Below are 25,227 nucleotides of genomic sequence, written 5' to 3'. Positions count from 1 at the left end.
TCCCGGGACAAATGCCCATAACTAGGCAATTCCCAGAAGAGCCTTCTGTTCAGTGACTGCCAGCCACTGAACATCTGTGCAGCCCTGTTGGCCCAGACATGGGGGGGGGCAATCAAATATATGGAAGCAATAGGCTGCAGGGAGAATGGAAAGATTTTAGTCTTTTATCTTTAAGATAAAATGTTAATATTCTTGTTTAAAAGGGCCCTATGTGAATTTCGAATGCCTGTGAATATTCAAGGTATTCAATTTAAATGCAGATTTAATAGCTAATGAACAGGAGGGTTGGGTAACAAACTGTCAAGACTGTTCCATAGATTCGAAAATTGTTTAGTCCTTATCCCCATCAAGCATCTTGTACATCAATTTTAATTCATTCTCCCCAAAGTCTATCACTTAACCACATAACATGGACAATTTAAACTGACCAATTAAGATTTACCCAAGATTAGCTTCGTGTTTATCAAAACTTACTTTGAAATGTGTCGTTTGCCTCAACGACCAACATAGTCCAAGTACATGCCTGCAGCAGCCTGCAAGTGTCACCATGTTGCTGGCACCAACATGCCGACACCTTATTAACCCTAAACTGTCCATCTTTGGAATGTGGGAGGAAACTGGTGCACGCAGAGGAATCCCACCGCCATGGGAGGGTACAAACTTATTACAAGCAGCAGCAGGAATTGAACACCAGTCCCTGGCACTGTAAAGCATTATGCTAGCCACTATGCTGCCCACCAAATTAATGATCCAATATGCAATGTGGGTGGCAAATCATGCAGTCACAGGGAGAATGTGCGAATTCCACCCGTACAGTGAGTCATACACACTGAAGCAAGTCTTGTGCAGTTCTGAGACAATGATATCCTGCCAATTGGCCTCTCAAGGAAAAACAAAACCTGGACTACAAACTGAATTAAGACAAATGGCAATCAAAGGGCAGGAAAAATACATCAATTACTGCAACATGAATAAAAATAGATTAAGCACATTTGGTTAATAGAACATAAAAACAGTTCAGCACAGTAGAGACCCTTTGGCCCACAATGTTGTGTCAACCTTTTAACCTACTCTAAGATTAATCCAACAATTCCTTTCCATCTTCCTATCATTTGTGTGCCTATCTAAGAGTTACTTAAATATTTCCAACATACCTGCCTCTAGCACCACCCCTGGCAGCGTGCTCTATGCCCCCACCACTCTCTGTATAAACAGCTTACCTCTGACATCCCCCTATACTTTACTCCTAATCATCTTAAAATTATGTCCCCTGGCATTAGCCATTTTCACCCTGGGAAAAATTATATGCCTATCCACTCAATATATGCCTGTTATCATCTTGTACACCTCTATCAAGTCACCTTTCATCCTTCTTACTCCAAAGAGGAAAGCCTTAACTCACTCAGCCTATTCTCACAACACATAGTCTCCAATTCAGGCAGCATCCTGGTACATCCCCTCTGCACTCTCTATCTAAACTTTCCACATCCTTCCTATAATGAGGCAACCAGAAATGACCATAAGTGTGGTCTAACCAGGGTTTCAGAGGGTGGCAATATTACTTTGTGACTCTGGAACTCAATACCCGAATGGTGAAGGCCAACACGCCAAATGCCTTCATAACAAAGTCAGGTTGCTTAGCTGCATCACCTTCTTGTTTGACAAAATGCAATTCAGCTTCCAATGAAAACTCACATCAGCCACTGACCAAAGAACAACTGAAATGGAATTTTCAAATATCACACATCCCTTTTAGCAGTAGCCACATCTACGTATCAGTGATGCCAAAATGGACAAATTTTTTTAAAAATCGTTGTAGTTTGTTCACCTTATTAAGATTGGCAAGACCATTTAATCATTCAATTTTATCACATTTTGACAAACTTCTGAGAATTACAATTCAGTTGCTTTTTGATTAGTTCCCCAAGTGAATTTTCATTAGACTTTGCAGTTCAAAATTTTGCAACAATTCCAGAGGGCATGCATTTAAGGTGAGAGGGGATAATTTCAAAGCATATGTGAGGGATCTGCCCCCCACCCCCAAAACAGAGTGGTGGATGCCTGGAAAGTACTGCTTGAAGTGGTGGTAGAGGCAGATACATGAGACTTTTAAGAGATGTTTAGATGTTAAACACATTAATGTGAGGTAAATGGAAAGATGTGGATATTGTGTAGGTAGACGGGATTAGTTTACTTGATCATTTGATAACTAATTTAACTGGATCGGCACAACACTGTGGGCTGAAGGGCCTGTTCCTGTGCTGAACTGTTCTATGTTAATAAACTTCCAGAATAGGAATGGGAAAAGGACACTCATCTATATTACCACACTCGACTAAGTATGCTTTCCTGAAAGTGACATTCAAAACGTTATACTATTAAGTACTGGAAATACAGAGTACTTACCCAGTTTTATTTTTGTCCAGAACACTGGGAGCTAGGGCCCTGATGTAAGCACAGGTGCAAATTAGGAGAAGGATCACCGTTAGCAGACTCTGAAAGTTGAAAATTGCCGACTGTGGGAATAAAACACAAACATTACAGTATATTAGATGTTTTAACATTTATAAAGAAGGCAAATTAAATGGAATAGGAAAAGAGAAACATTTCATTATAAGACTAAGACAGAAGAGCACAATGAGGCCATTTGATTTATTGATTCCACACTGCCATTTGATTATTTTCCCTCTCAACCATATTCTCCTGCCTTTTCACTGTAACCTTTGACACCCTTAATAACCAAGAACCTATCAACCTCTGCTTTAAATATACCCTATGACTTGGCCTCCACAGCCATCTGTGGCAATGAATTCTACATATTCTCACACTCTGGCTAAAGAAATTTTCCCTCCTCAGTTCTAAAAGGTCTTTCTTCAATTCTGATGTTGTGCCCTCTGGTCCACAACTCCCCCACAATAAGAAACATACTCTCTATACAGGTCTTTCAATATTCAGGAGGTTTCAATGAGATCCCTCCCACATTGATCTTCATTCCACCAAGTACAGGCTCATGGCCATCAAATGCTCATCATACATTAACTCTTTCATTCTTGGGATCATTCTCCCAAACCTCATCTGGACAGCTTATCTTTTCTTAGATATGGGGCTCAAATTGCTCACAATAATCCAAATGACTCATTAAGTCTCAGCATTGCGTAACGTATAGGAACAGGATCAGGCCATTTGACCCATCAAGTCTTCTCTGCCAGTTCATCATGGCTGATCTATTTTTGCTCTCAGCCCCAATCTTTTGCCTTCTCCCTGTACCCCTTCAAGCCCTGACCAATCCAGAATCTATCAAACTCTGCCTTAAATTTTCATTAAGACTTAACCTCCACAGCTACCTGTGGCAAAGAACTCTGGCTAAAGAAATTCCTCCTGATCTTCATTCTAAAAGGACACCCCTCTACTCTGGAGGTTGTGTCCTCTGGTCCTAGACTCTCCCACCATCAGAAACATCCTCTCCATATCCACTCTATCAAGGCCTTTCAGCATTCCATAGGTTTCAACAAGGTCGCCCCTCATTCTTCTGAATTCTATAGAATACAAGTGTAGAGTCATCAAACGCTCTTCATATGTTAAGCCGTTAAATTCTGGAATCATTTTTGTGAACCTCTTTTGAATTCTCTCCAGTTTCAGCATATCCTTTCTGAGATAAGCGGCCCAAAACTGCTCACAATACTAGTGGGGCCTCGCCAGTAATTTATAGAGCCTCAATACTACATCTTTGGTTTTATATTCTCGTCCTCTTGAAATGAATGCTATCAATTTGCCTTCCTCACCACAGACTCAACCTGCAGCTTAACCTTTAGGGAATCCTGCCAAGTCTCTTTGCACCTCAGATTTTTGAATTTCCTTTCCATTTGAAAAATAGTCTATCCTTTATTTCTTCTAACAAAGTGCATGACCATACACTTCCTGACACTGTATTCTATTTGCCAATATTTGCAAAATGTATTGGTCCCAACACAGACTCCTGCCAATCACCCAGTGCTTCATCCATGCTAGAATCTTATCTGTAATACCACGGGCTCTCAGCCTGTTAAGCAGCCACATGTGTGGCACCTTGTCAAAGGCCTTCTTAAGTAGGATTTCAGGTGGTGACAAGAGGGAGTACAGGAGTGAGATATGCTAATTAGTGGAATGGTGCCTCAGCAACAACCTGGCACTCAACGTCAGTAAGATGAAAGTCAAGTCAAGTCACTTTTATTGTCATTTTGACCATAACTGCTGGTACAGTACATAGTAAAAATGAGACAATGTTTTTTCAGGACCACGGTGTTACATGACACAGTACAAAAACTAGACTGAACTATGTAAAAAAACACAGAAAAAAAACAACACTAGACTACAGACCTACCCAGGACTGCATAAAGTGCACAAAACAGTGCAGGCATTACAATAAATAATAAACAAGACAATAGGGCAGTAAGGTGTCAGTCCAGACTCTGGGTATTGAGGAGTCTCATAGCTTGGGAGAAGAAACTGTTACATAGTCTGGTCTTGAGAGCCCGAATGCTTCGGTGCCTCTTCCCAGACGGCAGGAGGGAGAAGAGTTTGTATGAGGGGTGCGTGAGATCCTTCATAATGCTGTTTGCTTTGTGGATGCAGCGTGTGGTGTAAAATGTCCATCATGGCAGGAAGAGAGACCACGATGATCTTCTCAACTGACCTCACTACCTACTGCAGGGTCTTGCGATCCGAGATGGTGCAATTTCCAAACCAGGCAGTGATGAACTGCTCAGGATACTCTCAATACAACCCCTGTAGAATATGATGAGGATGGGGGTTGGGAGATGGACTTTCCTCAGCCTTTGCAGAAAGTAGAGACATTGCTGAGCTTTCTTTGCTATGGAGCTGGTGTTGAGGGACCAGGTGAGATTCTCCGCCAGGTGAGCACAAAGAAATTTGGTGCTCTCAACGATCTCGACCGAGGAGCCATCGATGTTCAGTGGGGAGTGGTCGCTCTGTGCCCTCCTGAAGTCAACAACCATCTCTTTTGTTCTGTTCACATTCAGAGACAGGTTGTTGGCTCTGCAACAGTCCAGTAGCCGCTGCACCTCGTCTCTGTATGCTGACTCATTGTTTTTGCTAATGAGACCCACCGCAGTCGTGTCATCGGCGAACTTGATGATGTGGTTCAAGCTGTGTGTTGCAGCACAGTCATGGGTCAGCAGAGTGAACAGCAGTGGACTGAGCACACAGCCCTGGGGGGCCCCCATGCTCAGTGTGATGGTGTTGGAGATGCTGCCTCTGATCCGGATCAGAAAGAGCTGACTGTGGATGAAGGAACACATACCAATCCTCATAGAGGAATCAGATGTGGCGAGAGTGAGCAGCTTCAAGTTTCTGGGTGTTAAGATCTCTGAGGATCTAACCTGGTCCCAACATATCGATGTAGTCATAAAGAAAGGAAGACAGCAGCTATACTTTATTAAGAAGTTTGAAGGGATTTGGCATGTCAACAAATACACTCAGAAACTTCTATAGTTGTACTGTGGAGAGCATTCTGACAGCCTGCATCACTGTCTGGTAAGGAGGGGCTACTGCACAGCACTGGAAGAAGCTGCAGAAGGTTGTAAAACATCAAGATGGCGGCGCGACGACGCAGGGCGCAGCGGCCACTCCAGTAAGGAATATCCGTTATCTGTAAGTAGGGGCCGTGCACAATCCTGATTTGATTGAGACGGATGTGTGAAGCACGGAGGAACATCTGGCGAAACTTCTGACATTCCTGTGCTGCTGACGCTGCTACTGAGCGATCGGAGAGATCTCCAGAGAGGAAGGCCCCGAATCCTCGGCTTTGCCTGTTGCTTGGTGGCCGGAGCCGGGGTTGAAGCACTCGGCAGAGATGGTGCTCGGTGCTCGGTGTCGGAGGGCTGGTCGGAGGCACGAAGTTGTCGGAAGTTTTCGGACGGACTCACAGTTGGCTGTGCTCGGGTGCTTCCAGAGGCTGCATCGGGAAGTTTTGCCACGTTGGAGGTTTCTTCCTTCTGCCATCTGCGTGAGATGATGGGCTATCTGGGACTTTGAGACTTTTTTTTACCGTGCCCATGGTCTGCTCTTATCAAATTATGGTATTGCTTTGCACTGTTGTAACTGTATGTTATAATTATGTGGTTTTTTGGTCAGTTAGTCTTGGTCTGTCTTGTGTTTATGTGATATCATACTGGAGGAACATTGAATTTCCCCTTGGGGATGAATAAAGTATCTATCTATCTATCTATCTATCTAAATCTAGTCAGCTCCATCTTGGGCACTAGCCTACAAAGTACCCAGGACAACTTTAGGGAGCAGTGTCTCAGAAAGGCATCAGTTAGGAGGTACAGAAGCCTGAAGGTACACACTCAGCGATTCAGGAACAGCTTCTTCCCCTCTGCCATCTGATTCCTAAATGGACATTGAAGCTTTGGACACTACCTCACATTTTTAAAAAATATACAGTATTTCTGATTTTGCACATTTTAAAAATCTATTCAATATACGCAATTGATTTACTTGTTTATTATTTATTGTTTTTTCCTCTCTGCTAGATTATGTATTACATTGAAATGCTGCTGCTAAGTTAGCAAACTTCACGTCACATGCCGGTGATAATAAACCTGATTCTGAAAAGTACACAATATTAACGATTCTCCTTTATTTATCCTACTTGTTATTTCTTCAAAGAATTTCAAGATTTGTCAGGCAAGATTTTCCCTTGAAGAAACCATGCTGACTATGACATATTTTATCATGTGCCTCCAAGTGCTCCCAAGCCACACCCTTAACAATCGATTTCAACATCTTCCAAGCCACTGAGGTCAGACTAACCGGCCTATTTCCTTTTTCTGCCTCTCTCCCTTCTTGAATAGTGGAGTGACATTTGCAATTTTCCAGTCTTCCAGAACCATTTCAGAATCCGGTCATTCTTGAAAAATCATTACTAATAGCTCAGCCACCTCTTTCAGAACCCTGGGGTGCACACCATCTGGTCCTGTTGATTTATCTACCTTCAGCGATTTCAGTTTCCCAAGTACTCCCTAATAATATTAATTTCACACACTTCTGACACTCTGGAATTTCCACCAAACTGCTAGTGTCTTCAACAGCGAAGAATGATGCAAAACACTTTGTCCCCAATTACTATCTCTCCAGCGTCGCTTTCCAATGATCCAATATTCACTCTCACCTCTTTTTCACACTTAAAGCATCTGAAGAAACATTTGGTATCCTCTTTAATACTATTGGCTAGCTTACATCCTTGCTTTTATATTCTAGTTCTCTTGAAATGAATGCTAGCATTGCATTTGCCTCCTTGCCTCTACTTCCTCCCTCTTCTGGTTTGACTTGCCCCCAAGCCAATATCTCTTGTCTGTACATCTGCTCACCAACTCTCTCCTCAAGTCAAGATTTGTCTGTATTCTGCTGTGGTTTACAGCCCCAACTGGACTACAGTAATCACAAGCTACAAACTTCCCTCAAGTTATATAGGAAGCCTGTGATCATGATCAGTGGTGTACTGCAGGGACTGCTTGTTGTTGTTTATAACAACAACCTGGATGAGAATGTAGGTGGCATGATTAGTATGTGTGCAGATGACTCCAAAATTGGTGGTGTGATGGACAGTAAAGTTTGTCCAAGGTTACAACAAGATCTGGATCAACTGGGAACATGGGAGAAACTGGCAGATGACACTTAACTGTACAGATAAGCGTGAAGTGACACATCTTGTGAAGTTAACCCAGAGTAGTTGAGACCGTGAGTAACAGGACTCTGGAGAATGTTGTAACACAGGAAGAACTTGTACTAGAACCTGACAAGTACTAGTACCCTGATAGTAGAGACAAGATGGTGAAAGAGGCATCTGGCATGCTTGCTTTCATCAGATAGGGCACTGAGTTCAAGAATTGGGATGTCACATCATAGTTGTAGATGATGTTGGTAGGGCAGCACCTGGAATACTGTGTGCAGTTCTGGTTGATACTCTGTAGGAAACATGCCAATAAGCTTAACAAAAAGGAGGGGTCACAAGCATGTTGCTGGAACTGGAGGTCATGAGTTTTAGGAGATATCAGATGGACACGATTTTTCTTAGAGCAATGGAGGCCAAGGAGTTACCTTAGAGATGTTTATAAAATCATAAGGAACCTTAAATAAGGTGTATTGTCAATCTCCCCCCTCCCAGATTAATGGAGTCTAAAACTAGACAGCACACATTAAAGTGAGAGGGGAAAGATTTATAGAGTATCTGAGGGGCAAGTTTTTCTAAAAAGGGGGTGGTGTGACCATTTAACAAGAAGCTGCCAGAGGAAGTGGTGAAGATGAACATAATTACAATGTTCAAAAAAAAAACTTTAGATCTGTTCATAGATAAGGAAGGTTTTGGCAGGGGTTCTCAACTTGGGGTCCACGGACCCATCTGTTAGTGGTAGGGGTCCATGCATCCATAAAAAATGGTTCAGAACCCCTGATTTAGAGGAATATAGGCCAAATGGGACTAACTCTGAAGGGACCTAGGTCAGCATGGATTTAGCTGAAGGGCTCACTTCTATATGACTCTGCAGTGGCATTATTTTGCTCTCTTGAACATTAAAATGAAAGCCTGGGATGTCAGAAGATATTAACAATCCAACGAAGTCAAGAACCAATCCAACCAACATTTGTTGGCCAAGACATGATGCATGTCTTGATCTTTTCAGAAGAGTTTAAAAATACATGGAGATTGTGGGAAATGTGCAAAACTGAAATAGGACAAATGCTTTGTATTTTACAGAATTATTTCATCAGGACAATGCCTGATAAATTATTCACATTAACTTTTTTTTAAATCACCAATTGTTCTTTTATTTATGCAAACTCAAGCTTGGGCATTCTTTGGAAAGCAACTACTGTGACTTAATGTTAATGGATGGGTTAGCAGTGTTAAAGACAAACAACTTGGAGGGCAGACTAGAATGCTTACACTAAAAGGCATGTCAGATATGTCTGCTTGCCATCAATTTGTAGTGATGTAGAGTTAAGTACTTTGACTTTCTGTGGTGTCATTTCTGTTACATAAGAGTAAGCATACAGGGTTTGGTATTGGTTGATTATTGTCACATGCACCAAGCTAAAGTGCAAAGCTTGTCTTACACAGATCAAATTATACAATGCAATAAATGATAAACTCCATACTGATAACAAGGCAATCTACAAATTAGAAACAACACACACAAAATGCTTGTGGAACGCAGCAGGCCAGGCAGCATCTATAAGGAGAAGCACTGTCGACGTTTCGGGCCGAGACCCTTCGTCAGGACTAACTGAAAGGAAAGATAGTAAGAGATTTGAAAGTAGTGGGGGGAGGGGAAAATGCGAAATGATAGGAGAAGACCGGAGGAGGTGGGATGAAGCTAAGAGCTGGAAAGGTGATTGGCAAAAGTGATACAGAGGTGGAGAAGGGAAAGGATCATGGGACAGGAGGCCTCGGGAGAAAGAAAGGGGGGGGGGGGGGGGAAGCACCAGAGGGAGATGGAGAACAGGCAAACAACTAAATATGTCAGGGATGGGTAAGAAGGGGAGGAGGGGCATTAACGGAAGCTAGAGAAGTCAATGTTCATGCCATCAGGTTGGAGGCTACCCAGCCAGTATATAAGGTGTTGTTCCTCCTACCTGAGTTTGGATTCATTTTGACAGTAGAGGCGGCCATGGATAGACATATCAGAATGGAAATGGGACGTGGAATTAAAATGTATGGCCACTGGGAGATCCTGCTTTCTCTGGCGGACCGAGCGTAGGTGTTCAGCGAAATGGTCTCCCAGTCTGCGTAGGGTCTCACCAATATATAAGAGGCCACACCGGGAGCACTGGACGCAGTATACCACACCAGCCGACTCACAGGTGAAGTGTTGCCTCACCTGGAAGGACTGTCTGGGGCCCTGAATGGTGGTGAGGGAGGAAGTGTAAGGGCAGGTGTAGCACTTGTTCTGCTTACAAGGATAAGTGCCAGGAGGGAGATCGGTGGGAAGGGATGGGGGGGGGGGGGGGGGAACGAGTGGACAAGGGAGTCGCATAGGGAGCGATCCCTGCAGAAAGCAGAAAGAGGAGGGAGGGAAAGATGTGCTTGGTAGTGGGATCCTGTTGGAGGTGGCGGAAGTTACGGAGAATTATACGTTGGACCTGGAGGCTGGTGGGGTGGTAGGTGAGGACAAGGGGAACCCTATCCCGAGTGGGGTGGTGGGTGGATGGGGTGAAGGCAGATGTGCGTCCCATGATCCTTTCCCTTCTCCAGCTCTGTATCACTTTCACCAATCACCTTTCCAGCTCTTAGCTTCATCCCACCCCCTCCGGTCTTCTATCATTTCGCATTTCCCCCTCCCCCCACTACTTTCAAATCTCTTACTATCTTTCCTTTCAGTTAGTCCAGATGAAGGGCCTTGGCCCGAAACGTCGACAGTGCTTCTCCTTATAGATGCTGCCTGGCCTGCTGTGTTCCACAAGCATTTTGTGTGTGTTGTTTGAATTTCCAGCATCTGCAGATTTCCTTGTGTTTGCTCTACAAATTAGAAAGTTAGAATTGGCCTTCTCTGGGAACTTTAATACCCGTATTCTTCCCGTTTACATTGTGCTAGACAATTCAAAATGGCCAGCAGCTCCAAGTACATACCCATCTTCAACAACAGCACAGCAAAAGTGCAAAACAATTCCAACCACCAGTAATGCAGGTGATTTACCCAAGTGTTCCTTGAAGAGAAATATCAAACATCTACCAAATGGATTCTCACCCTGAAGTATCGTGAAATGGATCAGCAGCTTGTACAAAGTACAAAGAAAACAGTTAAAGCAATGCCTGATAATATTTACCCAGACAATGAACAGAAATTATGGTGAAGAATGAATCACAATGTGAAGAACATTAGGTATTAATGTTGTGCAATAGTGTAGTAGTTAGCACAATCTCTTTACTGTGCCAGCTACAAGATCAGGGGTTCAATTTCTGCCACTGTATGTAAGGAGCATGTCTGTTCTCCCTGTGACTGCATGGGTTTCCTCCAGCTTCTCCCATTTCCCTCCACATTCCATACTTCCATAGGCAAGTATGTTGGCAGAAGTGCGGCAACTGCAAGCATAAACCTCATTGATTTGATACAAATGACACATTTCACTATGTTTTGGAGTGCATGTGACATAAAGCTAATCTCTCCTCTTAAAGCTGATTAAACTCTGGAAAGGAAAAATAATGAAGAGGAGATAAAGGGCCACAAAATAACGGCTGATAAATCTGTGATGGATGGTGGGTGAAGACAAGAAGCAGATGAATACTTTTACAAGAATGTAAATGCCAAGATTGGAAGCATTTGTGGTAAAGATATGTCAAATGCCGACCTTCAACTCTTTTCAGCAGGACAGTACAATGGAAACAGAAAAGATTCTACATATGCCAGAAATTTTGAGCAACACACACAAAGTGCCGGAGGAATTCAGCAAGTCAGGCAGAATCTATGGTAGGGATGTGTGAGAAAGGACAGGAGGCCAAATGTTTCTCCATGCATGTGCTGAAGTTAAAACCTTGACCAGAATCAGGTTTATTATCACCGACGTGATATGACATGAAATATGCTGTTTTGCAGCAGCAGTACAATGCAAAGACATGAAATTACTATACAAAATAAACAGAGCAGAAATGGCATGAAAAGTTCATGAACTGTGTGTAAATCTGATGGCGAAGAGAAAGAAGCTGTTTCTAAATCACTGAGTGCAGCTCTTCAGGCTCCCGGTGGTACAAATGAGAAGAGGGTGTGTGCTAGTTGGTGAGTGTCCTTAGTGATAGACAAACAATATGCAAAAGACAAACTGTGCAAACACAGAAGGAAAAAATAATAATAGATAGATAGATAGATACTTTATTCATCCCCATGGGGAAATTCAACTTTTTTCCAATGTCCCATACACTTGTTGTAGCAAAACTAATTACATACAATACATAACTCAGTAAAAAAATATGATATGCATCTAAATCACTATCTCAAAAAGCATTAATAATAGCTTTTAAAAAGTTCTTAAGTCCTGGCGGTTGAATTGTAAAGCCTAATGGCATTGGGGAGTATTGACCTCTTCATCCTGTCTGAGGAGCATTGCATCGATAGTAACCTGTCGCTGAAACTGCTTCTCTGTCTCTGGATGGTGCTATGTAGAGGATGTTCAGAGTTATTCATAATTGACCGTAGCCTACTCAGCGCCCTTCGCTCAGCTACCGATGTTAAACTCTCCAGTACTTTGCCCACGACAGAGCCCGCCTTCCTTACCAGCTTATTAAGACGTGAGGCGTCCCTCTTCTTAATGCTTCCTCCCCAACACGCCACCACAAAGAAGAGGGCGCTCTCCACAACTGACCTATTGAACATCTTCAGCATCTCACTACAGACATTGAATGACGTCAACCTTCTTAGGAAGTACAGTCGACTCTGTGCCTTCCTGCACAAGGCATCTGTGTTGGCAGTCCAGTCTAGCTTCTCGTCTAACTGTACTCCCAGATACTTGTAGGTCTTAACCTGCTTCACACATTCTCCATTAATGGTCACTGGCTCCATATGAGGCCTAGATCTCCTAAAGTCCACCACCATCTCCTTGGTCTTGGTGACATTGAGACGCAGGTAGTTTGAGTTGCACCATATCACAAAGTCCTGTATCAGTTTCCTATACTCCTCTTCCTGTCCATTCCTGACACACCCCACTATGGCCGTGTCATCAGCGAACTTTTGCACATGGCAGGACTCCGAGTTATATTGGAAGTCTGATGTGTACAGGGTGAACAGGACCGGAGAGAGTACGGTTCCCTGCGGCGCCCCTGTGCTGCTTACCACCGTGTCAGACCTACAGTCTCCCAACCGCACATACTGAGGTCTATCTGTCAAGTAGTCCACTATCCAATCCACCATGTGAGAGTCTACTCCCATCTCCGTTAGTTTGTGCCTTAAGATCTTGGGCTGGATGGTGTTAAAGGCACTAGGGAAGTCAAGGAATGTAATCCTCACAGCACAACTGACCCCATCTAGGTGAGAGAGTGTTTTGTGCAGCAAATACGTGACAGCATCCTCCACTCCCACCTTCTCCTTATACGCAAACTGAAGAGGATCCTGGGCGTGCCTGGTTTGTGGCCTCAGATTAATAATAATAAACAATATTAATAAACAATAAATATTGAGCACATGAGATGGAGTTCTTGAAAGTGTTCATAGGTTTTAGGAACAGTTATCAAGAGTAGCTACTAGACCGCTGAAAAATGATACTGGAGAGGTAGTTATGGAAGACAAGAAAATGGCAGATGAACCGAATAAGTATTTTGCATTACTTTTCCACTGTGGAAGACACTAGCAGTATGCTAGAAGTTTGAGAGTGTCAGTTGCCATCACTAGAGAGAAGTTGCTTGGGAAACTGGAAGCTCTGAAGGTAGATAAATCATCTTAATCAGATGGTGTACACCTCAGGGTTCTGAATGTGATGGCTGAAGAAATTGCGAAGGCATTGGTAAATGATCTTCTAAGAATTAATACATTCTGGCATGGTTCTGGAGGACTGGCAAGTTGCAAATGTCACTCCACTCTTCAAGAGAGGAGAGAGAGGCAGAAGAAATGAAATTATAGGCCAGTTAGTCTGACCTCAGTGGTTGGGAAGATGTTGAAGTCAATAGTCAAGGAAGTGGTTTTGGGGTACTTGGAGGCACATGATAAAATAGGCCGAAGTCAGCATGGTTTTCTTAAGGGTAAATCTTGCCTAGCAAATCTGTTGGAATTGTTTGAAGTAACAAGCAGGATAGACAAAGGAGAATTGATGAATTTGCGCACTTAGATTTTCAGAAGGCCTTTTCAGAAATGCCGCAAGAGGCTGCTTAACAAGAGCCTATAGTACTACAGGAAAGACACTAGCGTGGTTAGAGCATTGGCTGATTGGCAAGAGGCAAAGAGTGGGAATAAAGGGAGCCTTTTCTGGTTGGCTGCTGGTGACTAGTGGTGTTCTACAGGGGTCTGTGTTGAGACCACTTCTTTTTATGTTATATATCAATGATTTGGATGATGGAATTAATGGCTTTGTAGCCAAGCTTGCGGATGATACGAAGATAAGTAGAGGGGCAGGTAGTGTTGAGGCTGCAGACTTTCTTGGACAGATCAGGAGAATGGGTGAAGAACTGGCAAACAGAATACAGTGCTGGGAAGTGTATGGTCACGTACGTTGGTAGAAGAAATAAAAGAGTAGACTATTTTCTAAATAGGGAGAAAATTTAAAAATTGGCAAGTTTTATATTGCTATATTTCTACACTATTCTTGGTTGGTGCGACTGTAACAAAACCAAATTTCCCTCGGAATCAATAAAGTATGTCTGACTGTCTGCCAAAAGGACTTGGGAGTCTTCGTGCAGGATTCCTTAAAAGTTAATTTATAGGCTGAGTCCGTGGTGAGGAAGGCAAATGCAATATTTGCATTTGTTTCGACAAGATTAGAATATAAAAACAAGGATGTAATATTGAAACTTTATAAGGCGCTGGTAAAGACTCACCTGGAGTATTGTGAGCAGTTTAGAGCCAAGAAAGGAGGGCTCAGAGAAGGTTCACGAGAATGATTCTGGGAATGAAAGGGATTCTGGATGAGGACCAATTGATGGTTCTCAGCCTGTACTCACAAAAATTCAGGGGATCTCACTGAAGCCTATCAAATACCAAAAGGCCTTGATAGAGTGGATGTGGATAGGATCATTCCTGCGGTGGGGGTGGGGGAAGTCAAGGACTTGAGGGCACAGCCTCAGAATAGAGAGATGTCTATTGGAACGGAGACAAGAAGGAATTTCTTTAGCCAGAGAGTGGTGAATGTGAAATTCATTGCCACATGTGGCTGTGGAGACCAAGTCATTGGGTATACAAGGCAGAGGTTGATAGGTTCTTTATTAGTCAGGGCATGAAGGATCATGGGGAGAAAGCAGATTTGGGTTGAGAGGAAAATGGATCAGCTATGATAATATGGCAGAGCAGATGATGGGCCAAATTGCATAATTATTCTCCTATATCTTATGGTCTATCTTCAAATATGCCCTTTGATTCAAGAGTCTGATGATTGAGGGGTAATGACTGTTCCTGAATTTGGTGATATGAGTCTTGAGGTTTCTGATGGCAGCAGCGAGAAGGGAGCATGACCTGGTTGGTTGTCCCTGGTGATGGATGTTGCTATACTGTGACAACCCTCTGTGTAGATCTGTGGGGAGGGCTTTACCTGTTATGGACTGGGCCATACCCATTACATTTTGCAGGATTTTCTGTTCAAAGGCATTTGTGCTTTTAAGTCAGGCTGATGCAACTAGTCAATAAGCTCTCCACCACACATGTATAGAAGTTTGTCAAAGTTGTAGATGTCATGCTGAATCTTCATAAGTAGAGGTGCTGCTGTACTTTCCTCATAATTACACTTATTTACTGGCCCAAGACATGTCTTCTGAAATGGTAACAGACTTGCTCCACCTTTGATCCCCTGATGATGACGACTGGTTGGCCTTGCTGACATTGAGCAAGAGGTTACTTTGTCACTCCACTCTGCCAGAGGCATTGCCTCTTGAAAATGTCCTCAGTGGTGCCTGTGATTGAATGATGGTGAGCCTGTGATTGTGACTTTTGTTGTCTTTCTCAGTTATCATGTACTATATTGGCTGTGGTACTCAGCTTGAACCACTGACACAGGATAATATGAAGAAAATCCAATGAGGCTATATGGGTAGAACTTGGAATAAGAAGGGGGTGTGTCATGGGACTGTACAAAAGACCCCCCCCCCCCCAACAGTCAGTGAAGCCAATATGTAGAGAAATCGCAGATGGCTCTAGGAATAATACGGTTGTAACATCAGTGAGTTTAATTTACCCAACATTAGCTGGACCTGCCACAGAGCTAAAGGGATTAGACATGCTTTGGGAAGATTTCTTAAGCAATATGTAGATGAGAACTCTCAACCTCCTCTTGGGTAAGTGGATGAAGTGTTAGTAGGGGAAGACAATGGGACTAGAGTCACAGAGCACTACACAACCACACAACAGAAACATGTCCTTTGGCTCCATCTAGTCCATGCCAAACTATTATTCTGCTTAATCCCATCGACCCACACCGGGACCATAGCCCTCCATACCCCTGCAGTCCATGTAATTATCCAAACTTCTTTTAAATGCTGAAATTGAACCCGCATCCACCATTTCTGCTGGCAGCTTGTTCCACACTTGCACCACCCTGAGTGAAGTAGTTCTCCCTCATGTTCCCCTTAAATATTTCACCTTTTACCCCTAACTTATGACCATCAGTTAGGAGGTACGGAAGCCTGAAGACACACACTCAGCAATTCAGGCACAGCTTCTTCCCCTCTGCCAGACGGTTCCTAAATGGACATTTAACTCATGAACACTACCTCACTCTTTAAATATAGATTATTTCTGGTTTTTGCAAGTATTTTTAATCTACTCAATATATAAATATTGTAATTGATTTACTTATTATTATTATTATTATGTATTGCATTGAACTGCTGCTGCTAAGTTAACAAATTTAATGACACATACCAGTGATAATAAACCTGATTCTAATTCTAGTTCTTGTCTCACCAAACCTCAGAGGGAAAAGCCTGCATACATTTACCCTATCTATAACCCTCAATTTTGTATACCTCTATCAAATCTCCCATCATTCTCCTATGTTCCAGCGAATAAAGCCCTAACCTATTCAACCTTTTCCTTCGACTCAGGTAATAATCAGTAACGTTAATTATATTGATGGTCTTACACAGCAACTTGCAAAGGTTGATTGGGTAGGTAAGTAGGAGACTTTCAAAAGTGAGATGAAGGTGCTCGGAGACAGCAAGCTCCTGTTAGAATAAGGGGCAAAGCTGACAGGATTATACAACCCTGGCCGATGAGGGGTATTGACACTCTTGTCAGGAAAAAGGAAGCAAGGGTCAAGTGTATCCAGATGGGATCAGGCAAATCATTCATAAGAAATGAAAGCGTACACTAGATACGAAAATCTGGACAGCATAAACAGGACCAAATGAAAATCCCAAGAGATTTGATTAGGATACCAAGAACAAAAGGACAAATGGGAGAGAATAGGATCCCTTAATGATCAATGTGATCATCGGCACAAAAGGTGTGGAATAAGCTGACATACAAACTGGCAGAGCTGGGTACAATTACAATGATTAAAAGACATCTGGACAGGTTTATGGATGGGAAAGGTTTAGAGGGATATGAGTCAAATGGGATTAGCACATGAAAGCACATCAGTTGGCATAGATGAGTTGGGCTGAAGGGCCTGTTTCTGTGCTGTGTCACTATGAACTAGATCTGACATTTACCTCATTTTCAGAGCTTATTACTTCAGCAGAGTCTGAACAATATTCAAAGAAGCTATAATTGTTCTGCAACTTTGAAGAGAAAGTATCTTGTGAAAAAAAGATTACTATTTGACAAACTTCAAGATATGCTAGCACTTTCAGCGTCTAAACAAGGTAATGGTTTGAAATAAAGCAACATTTTGGAAAATAAAGCAGGCCCTCATTCTTCTGAAAAGTCTAGATGCATTTTGGGATTTTGACATTGTGCTCAATCCAACTCAAAATCCCCCAGTTTAGTATGTTAGAAAGGGCTATTCTTTTTATGGAAACTATTATGCCAAGTTTTTTTTCTGTTTACTGGTGTTTCTAGGTTACACATCGCTACAGGTCCAAATAAATTGTGAAGGACAATTCAACAACCAGCAGTTCTATGCACATTGACACAACCTAGCACAAAAGTGCAAAGTAATCACAACCACTTCACCCACAAGTGTCAAACTAATGATTCTTTTAAGACTTTTTCCTAAATTGGATGCATACCAACACTGCCATTTGGGTTCCTCGTGATACCAAGAAATGGACCAGAAAACCAAGCACAGACAATAAACATTCTGGTTGCAATGTTCAACAAGTATAGCTTCATTTTAAGCCAAGCTTCTCCTTCGCATCTACAACACTAACTTCCACATTACCGAGTGGAAATTTGCCCAATTTGTGGAATCAGTCATTTGTAGTAAAGGAGGAAGACTTTTAATCCATGGTACCCATGCCAGCTAACAATAGGCTATTTAGAGCTTTTCAGAACCTATTTATTCATCAGAAGAAATACACCAAGGAATAGGTGCGCACTTTAAATGATTCAAAGATATCTACTACAAGCACATTTTTGCTTCTCCCCTCACCTCATTTCAAAATTTCTGATCTACCAATCATAAACAAGAGATCTGCAACTGCTGGAAATCAAAGTAATACACCCAAAATGCTGGAGGAACTCAGCAGGCCAGGAAACATCTATGGAAAAGAGTAACCAGTTGACGTTGTGGGCAAAGATCCTTTATTCGGACTGATGAGAGGTGTTGGCCCGAAACATCGGCTGTTTAATCTTTTCCATTGACGCTGCCTGGCCTGTTGAGCTCCTCCAGCATGTTAGGTCACTCTCTCCATGAGTAACCTACCTTTCCCACTAGTCTTACCTAGTCCTACATCTTTATTAAATCTTCCCTTTGCACCCTCTACTCAAAGAAAGTAATCCAGTGTACCCAATCATAGAATGTTTTAATTCTAGCAAAACACTTGTTGTCCTCATGAAGCATCTCAGCTTGAAATTTCGGCTGTTTACTCTTTTTCAAAGACGCTGACTGACCTGCTGAATTCCGCCAGCATTTTGTGTGTGTTGCTTGGATTTCAAGCACCTGCGGATTTTCTCTTATTTGTTAATAATTTCACTCCCTGTTCCAACACCATACCTTTACATAAGTGAGCATAACTGTAAGCACTACTCAACTTATGGTACAACAATGTTAAGCCACGATCTCACAGTTTTTAATCTCTTTACCCTTCTTAATAAAGACACCCACTCCCCCAACCCCGCCGAATCTCCAGTGCTTCATATCTATTTATTTCAAGCACCTGAACTCCCAGATTCTCCCAAATCTCCCCATATCCAACTATTTATTCTACTTTCTCTAGTCTAGTTTCCCAAAACCTTTTCTGGGAAACCCCAAGTTAAAGCCATTCAAGTTACGGAAACTTGCCTTTACAAAATTCACAAATCACTACCCCAAATTTTAAGCTAAGGAATAAGATTCAGTCATGGATTTTATGTGCAGAAAGGTAAATAAACAAACATATTTTAAGCAACACTCTGCTGGATAAGCTCAAGTATTTGTGAGAGGAAAGGAATTGTCCGAGTTAAAACCTGTACCAGGACCCTTCTTCCACACATTTCTCTTGGCAAGAGCAGATGATGTTGCTTTGCGTTAGTGAAACCTGCAATATGGCCCATTTTTGAGCCATATTTTTGACTTCCAACACAGCAATCACCAGCACTGCACCTTTACTTGGACTGGAATTCCACTTGTTAATTTTTGGTCCACCTAACTGGTCTATTGATGTCTTCTTGCAGTCTACAGCTGCCCCATTAACCACATGGCAAATATTTTTAACATCTGCCTTGTATCCTCCAGCTTCAAAAACAATTCCACCCACAACAGCTGCCTACCCACTCAAACTTGCATTCTCTATGTGAAGCTCATCCTTCGGGCACATCACTGAATCTACAGGAGGCACTGCCACAATAAAGCAATATCCAAAGAACCCACCATCTGCACCATACCAGCTTTGTCCAACTTCCATTGGAAAAGAGGTACAGAACCTTCAAATCCCACATCACAAGATTCAAGAACAGTGATTTACCTTCAACCAACCATAGCACAACCCCAATCACACAATTTAGAAACACTATGACCACTCTTGATTGTTAGTGCTACGATTTACTTCTTTTTGTTCTAATTGTGTTTCTCTTGTCATTTAATAATTTATATTTAATTTGCTTGTGTTTAATACTGCTTATATGATGCAATGTGCCTGTGATGCTGCTACAAGTTTTTCCACTGCATTGGTGCACACATGTACAAAAGTTCAAAGGTTCATTTATCATGTATCCATATACAACTCTGAAATTTGTCTTCTCCAGATAGCCACAAAACAAAGAAAGAACATGAAATTCATTCAGCGAGAAACATCAAACCCAACCCCACCCCCAATTGCACAAAGGGATCCCGGTTCATCCCCAAACACCCTCTCCCCACACAAAATGGAACAAGAACATCAACCCCAAAATACCCTAATCCCTCCACCACACAAAAAAAATCTAACAGAACATTAATGCCCAAACAGCCTCCCCTCGGACAAGTGGAAAAGGAATGGGTGATAAATCACAGAACATAAAAACCATAGGTCTGAAAAAGTCCAGTCAATAAACTTAATAGTCCAATCCACAAAGAACCATGATCCCATCCTCCAGTATCACTGACATTCATCAAAAGAGAGGAACACCACGAGGCAGAAAAGCCATAGTGAGCCACACAGCTATAGGCCACTCACAGATTCCTTCTCTGACAGCAATCAGCGCTGAACTTTTGCTCGCCCTCTGCATTATGCATATGATAATAAACTCAACTTTTTGTTGTTTTTATAAGGTTTGTAAAGTCTAACCTTACAGATTATTCCTCTGCCTCCCAGGCCTACATGTGATAAAGAAAATGCACTATTCATGAGGGAAGGGTTCCTCATCATCCAGCATTTCTGAAGAATGCAGGGAACAGCATCAACCATTACATCTGGCCCTCTTTGGCATTACAAAGCCCTTTGCTTCTGTAGGACAGGAATGTTAGGGATTATTCTGGAGTTATGTAAGTATAGCATATATTAATTGAAGCAAGTAGTTGTCTTCAGTTTAGCAATCTGTAAATGGGCCACAGACTAAAAGCCAAATGGGGTTGTGTTAACTGCCCTGCATCAATCCAGGATTTGAGCAATAAGATCCAGTAATTTGCACTAATGTGACTTGAATTAACGGATTGATATTATATCAATTAATTTGCCCCAGCCAAGGAATTTGAACATGCAGAGGTGGCTCCCACTATAGAAATGCAATTCAAAGAAAGCATTGTCAATTCTGAGTACTGTATTGAAGTAAATAATGCCATTTGTTACATACTGTGAACGTTTTAACTTTGGCAAACTTCTATAAACTTCTGGTGGAGAGGATATTGACTGGTTACATCAGTCTGGTAATAGAAACACAAAATGCCCCCGAATGGAAAATCCTACAAATGTAGTGGATATAGCTCAGTCCATCACAGGTAAAGCCTTTCCCGACATTGAGCACATCTACACAGAGCACACAGGAAAGCATCTTTTGTCATCCAGGACCCACCAAACAGGTATGCTCATGGCTGCTGCCATCAGGAATCAGAATCCAAATCAGGTTTAATATCATATGCCACTCAACTAGCTGATCTATCCTGCGCCCGTATGCCCTCTCTTCACCATCTGAGATTCTGCCAACAATGGTTGGAACATCAGCATTTTTATAAATGGTATTTGAGCTGTGCGTGTAGAGTAGAGCAGTGAGCTAAGCACACATTGTTAAGTGCGTCAATGCTAATTGTCAGCGAGGCGGAGGTTTTACTTTCAATGCGCACAGACTGCGGTCTTCTGATTAGGAAGTCGAGGATTCAGTTGCAGAAGGTGGTAAAGAGGCTCAACGTCTGGAGCTTTTCATTCAAAACTGTGGGAACGATGGTGTTAAATGCTAAGCTCTCGTCAATAAACAGTATTCTGACTAGGTATCTGTACTGTCTAGATGATCCAAGCTACATGGCAGCCAGGGAGATCGTGATCGGCAAATTGCAGTGGGTCCAGGTCCTTACTGAGGCACAAGTTGATTCTAGCCATAACCAATCTCTTAAAGCACTTCATCTCTGTTATTGTGTGCGCTACTGGACGATAGTCATTAGGCAGCTCACACTACTCTTGGGCTATAAAACATAGGAGCAGAATTAGGCCATTCAGCCCATCAAATCTGCTCTACCATTCCATCATGGCTGATCCCTAATCCTACTCAATCCCGTACTCCTGCCTTCTCGCCATATCCTTTGATGCCCTGACTGATCATGAAACTATCAACTTCTGCCTTAAATATACCCATGGACTTGGCCTCCACCATAGTCTGCCGCAGAGCATTCCAAAGATTCACCACTTTTGGCTCAAAAAAAACCTCCTTACCTCTGGTCTAAAAGGTCATCCCTCAATTTTGAGGCTGTGCTCTCTAGTTCTGGATACCCCCACCAGAGGAAACATCCTCTCCACATCCACTCTATCCAGTCCTTTCAACATTCTGTAGGTTTTAATGAGATCCCCTTGCACTCCTCTAAATTCCAGTGAGAACAGGCCCAAAGCTGCTAAACTCTCCTCAAATGTTAATCCCTTCATTCCTGGAATCAACCTTGTGAACCTCCTCTGGACTCTCCAATGACAACACATCCTTCTGAGACATGGGACTCAAAACTGTTGACAATACTCCAAGTGGGGAGTACCTGTACTCGTCTTGGGCACTGGTATAATTGTTGCCCTTCTGAAGCAAGTGGACATTTTTGACTGTAACAATGAGAGATTGAAAATGTCTCTGAACACTCCTGGCAGTTGGTTGGCACAGGTTTTCAGAGCCTTACCAGGTTCTCCATCGGCGCCTGCTGCCTTGCAAGGTGGTACAGAAGGTTCAGGACCCAGAACACCAGGTTCAGAAACAGCTATTACCCCTCAACCATCAGGTTCTTGAACCAAATTCAGAATCAGGTTTAATATCACTAGCATATGACTTGAAATTTGTCTTTGCAGCAGCAGTAAATGCAATACATAATAATAGAAAAAGGCTGAATTACAGAAATAAATATGTAGTACAAAAATAGAAATTAAAAAGTTGTACGATAGTCTTCAAACGTCCATTCAGAAATCGGATGGCTGAGGGGATGAAGCTGTTCCTGAATCATTGGGTGTGTGCTTTCAGATGATAGGACTCCAGCTCCGGATAGCCGAGGTGGTAATGGGGACATGCTGCCACTACCTATAAATGCTCCCAATGACGTGTATCTTAAATAGCCTCTGACAACCAAGTCCAGCTCCTGGTGTTCATGTGTAGCTTAGCTACGAAACCCAATGGAACTGTTTCTACTGACAGGAGAAGAGGTAAACGCCGATCACTGATGCCTTAAAATCAGTTGTTCATGAACTGTTTGTCCCATTCCCATCAGGGAGGAGGCTATGTAGCATCTGATCAACACCTCCATCCAAAACTCCACCTTTATTTCCTGTCAGTCACCTTATATAAAGCCTAGTGTCACTTTATGGACATAAAATTAATGTATACAAGCTTTTATGTATTTGTGTATAGTGCTTTCATTATCATTGTGTTCTTTATCTTGTGTTGCTTGCATCAGATCCGAAGTAAAAGTTATTTTGTTCTCCTAGCATGTGTACAGGAAATGACACTAAACAGTCTCGAATCTTGTCTGCTAATAATTGCACAATGCTATTCCCTTGGAGTGAAAAGGGGACGAGAGGTGATTTGAAAGATGATAAAGAGGCATAGATCGAATAGACAGCCAGAGACTTTTTCCCAGGGTGGCAATGGTGAATATAAGAGAGCATAATTTTAAGGTGATTAGAGGAAAGTATGGGGGGGGGGGGGGGCTGAGAGATGTAGATTTTTTTCCCCCTCTATATAGAGAGTGGTGCGTGCATGGAACACCGTGTCAGGGGTGGTGGTAGAAACAGATAAATTAGAGACATTTAAGAGTCTCTTAGATAGGTACATGGATGAAAGAAAAATGAGGGCTAGGTGGAAGGGAAAGGTTAGATTGGTCTTACATTAAAAGATCGGCTCAACATTATTTGCTGAAGGGCCTGTATTGTGTTGTTATATTCCATGTTACATAGTCAATTCCATTCAGAGCTCTTCATTGAATGAAGGAGTCATGCCTGCATATAGCTAGACAACCAACTGGTATGGGCTGACTTGCGACTAATAACATTTTGGCCATGCTGACAATTTACAACAACAGAACCTGAATACATTCAACTGCATTACTGTGGCCAAGCCAGTAACTTCAGCACCATTAGCATTTCAGCATTTTCAACTTCAGCATTTGTAACAATGTAATTGATCCCAAGAAAATGACACTGCATAGCACCTAATAACTCCCATAATTATACTCGCCATCAAGGACATATATACAGAAAGGTGCTAGAAAAAGGCCATTGATATTATGAAGGATCGCACCCACCCTGCTTACAAATGCAGTCCTATTAGGGAAGAGGCTAGGTAGCATCCATGCCAGGACCACCAGACACAAAAATAGTTATTTCTTCCACCTGTCAGGCTGATCAAAACCTCCACCCACAAACTCCCCACCCCCACCCACCAACAGTACTTTATCATTTCCTGTTAGTCCACGTAGTCAAGTTAATCTTATCTATTTATATTTACTGTATTCCTTAAACTTATCAAAATAAAGTTCTTATTTACTGTTATTCAACTGTAGACACGTCTCCCTCCAAATGAGACAAAAGTTCCTCTGGATCAAGGTGCACAACATAGAACATATAATTCAAACACACAAAGTAATACTACTACAAATACATTAACAAATAATAAGGTGCATTTACAACACTTTAAAAAGTAAACAGTATAATGCTACTGATGCTTCATATGTGATGAGACCTGGATGGTGGCAGGGAGTTCGGTCATCTTACAGCCTGAGGGGAAGAAGCCGCTTCCCCATTCTTACAGTTCTTGTCCTAATGCTATTGTACCTTCTGCCTGATGATAGGGGGCCAAATATGTCGAGGGCTAGATCAGTGCCATTTAGGGCTGGCAAACCAGAGTCACAGAAGTCTAGTTACGACCTCTGCAAGGCCATTACAAACAGAAAGGCAATTTTGGACTAAACTGGCACACATTTATCATGTAGTGTTAAAGGAAATTAAGTAGCCCACGAACACATTAGAAAACAGTCAAATGCTGTACTGATACCATTTACAAATGACAGGACTAGTCTAAAATTAAGAACTGCGTAAAGCATATTAATAGCTTTATCTAATAATCATTAATTTATGCCCAGAAACTATCTGAGTTCACCTCCCAGCTCATCTGCTGGGCAATTCAGAGTTTTCAGTACATTTATTAATCTTGTACCAAGAAAACTGGAAGGAGATCATCAAAGCCTGAAATTCGAGATTTAAGATTGTTTAATGTCATTTCCTGTGCACAGGCGTAAAGGAGAACGAAATAATTGTGGTATTTGTAGCAATGTAATTGATCCCGAGAAAACGACATTGCATAGCAC

General features: G+C 42.2%; 1 protein-coding gene across 2 annotated transcripts in view; it reads right to left on the bottom strand.

The window, feature by feature from the left end:
• The window catches only part of tmem167a (transmembrane protein 167A), a 43,267-nt gene that overhangs the window by 17,237 nt on the left and 803 nt on the right, over nucleotides 1–25,227 (bottom strand). For both annotated transcript variants that reach the window (XM_073067097.1, XM_073067101.1), the window contains exon 2: nucleotides 2,407–2,516. In XM_073067097.1, the coding sequence (XP_072923198.1) occupies nucleotides 2,407–2,516 (110 nt within the window). The remainder of the gene's footprint in view (nucleotides 1–2,406; nucleotides 2,517–25,227) is intronic.

This window comes from Hemitrygon akajei, chromosome 2 (genome assembly GCF_048418815.1).
Source record: "Hemitrygon akajei chromosome 2, sHemAka1.3, whole genome shotgun sequence".
Classification (NCBI taxonomy): domain Eukaryota; kingdom Metazoa; phylum Chordata; class Chondrichthyes; order Myliobatiformes; family Dasyatidae; genus Hemitrygon; species Hemitrygon akajei.
This window is presented reverse-complemented; position numbering and strand designations above follow the sequence as displayed.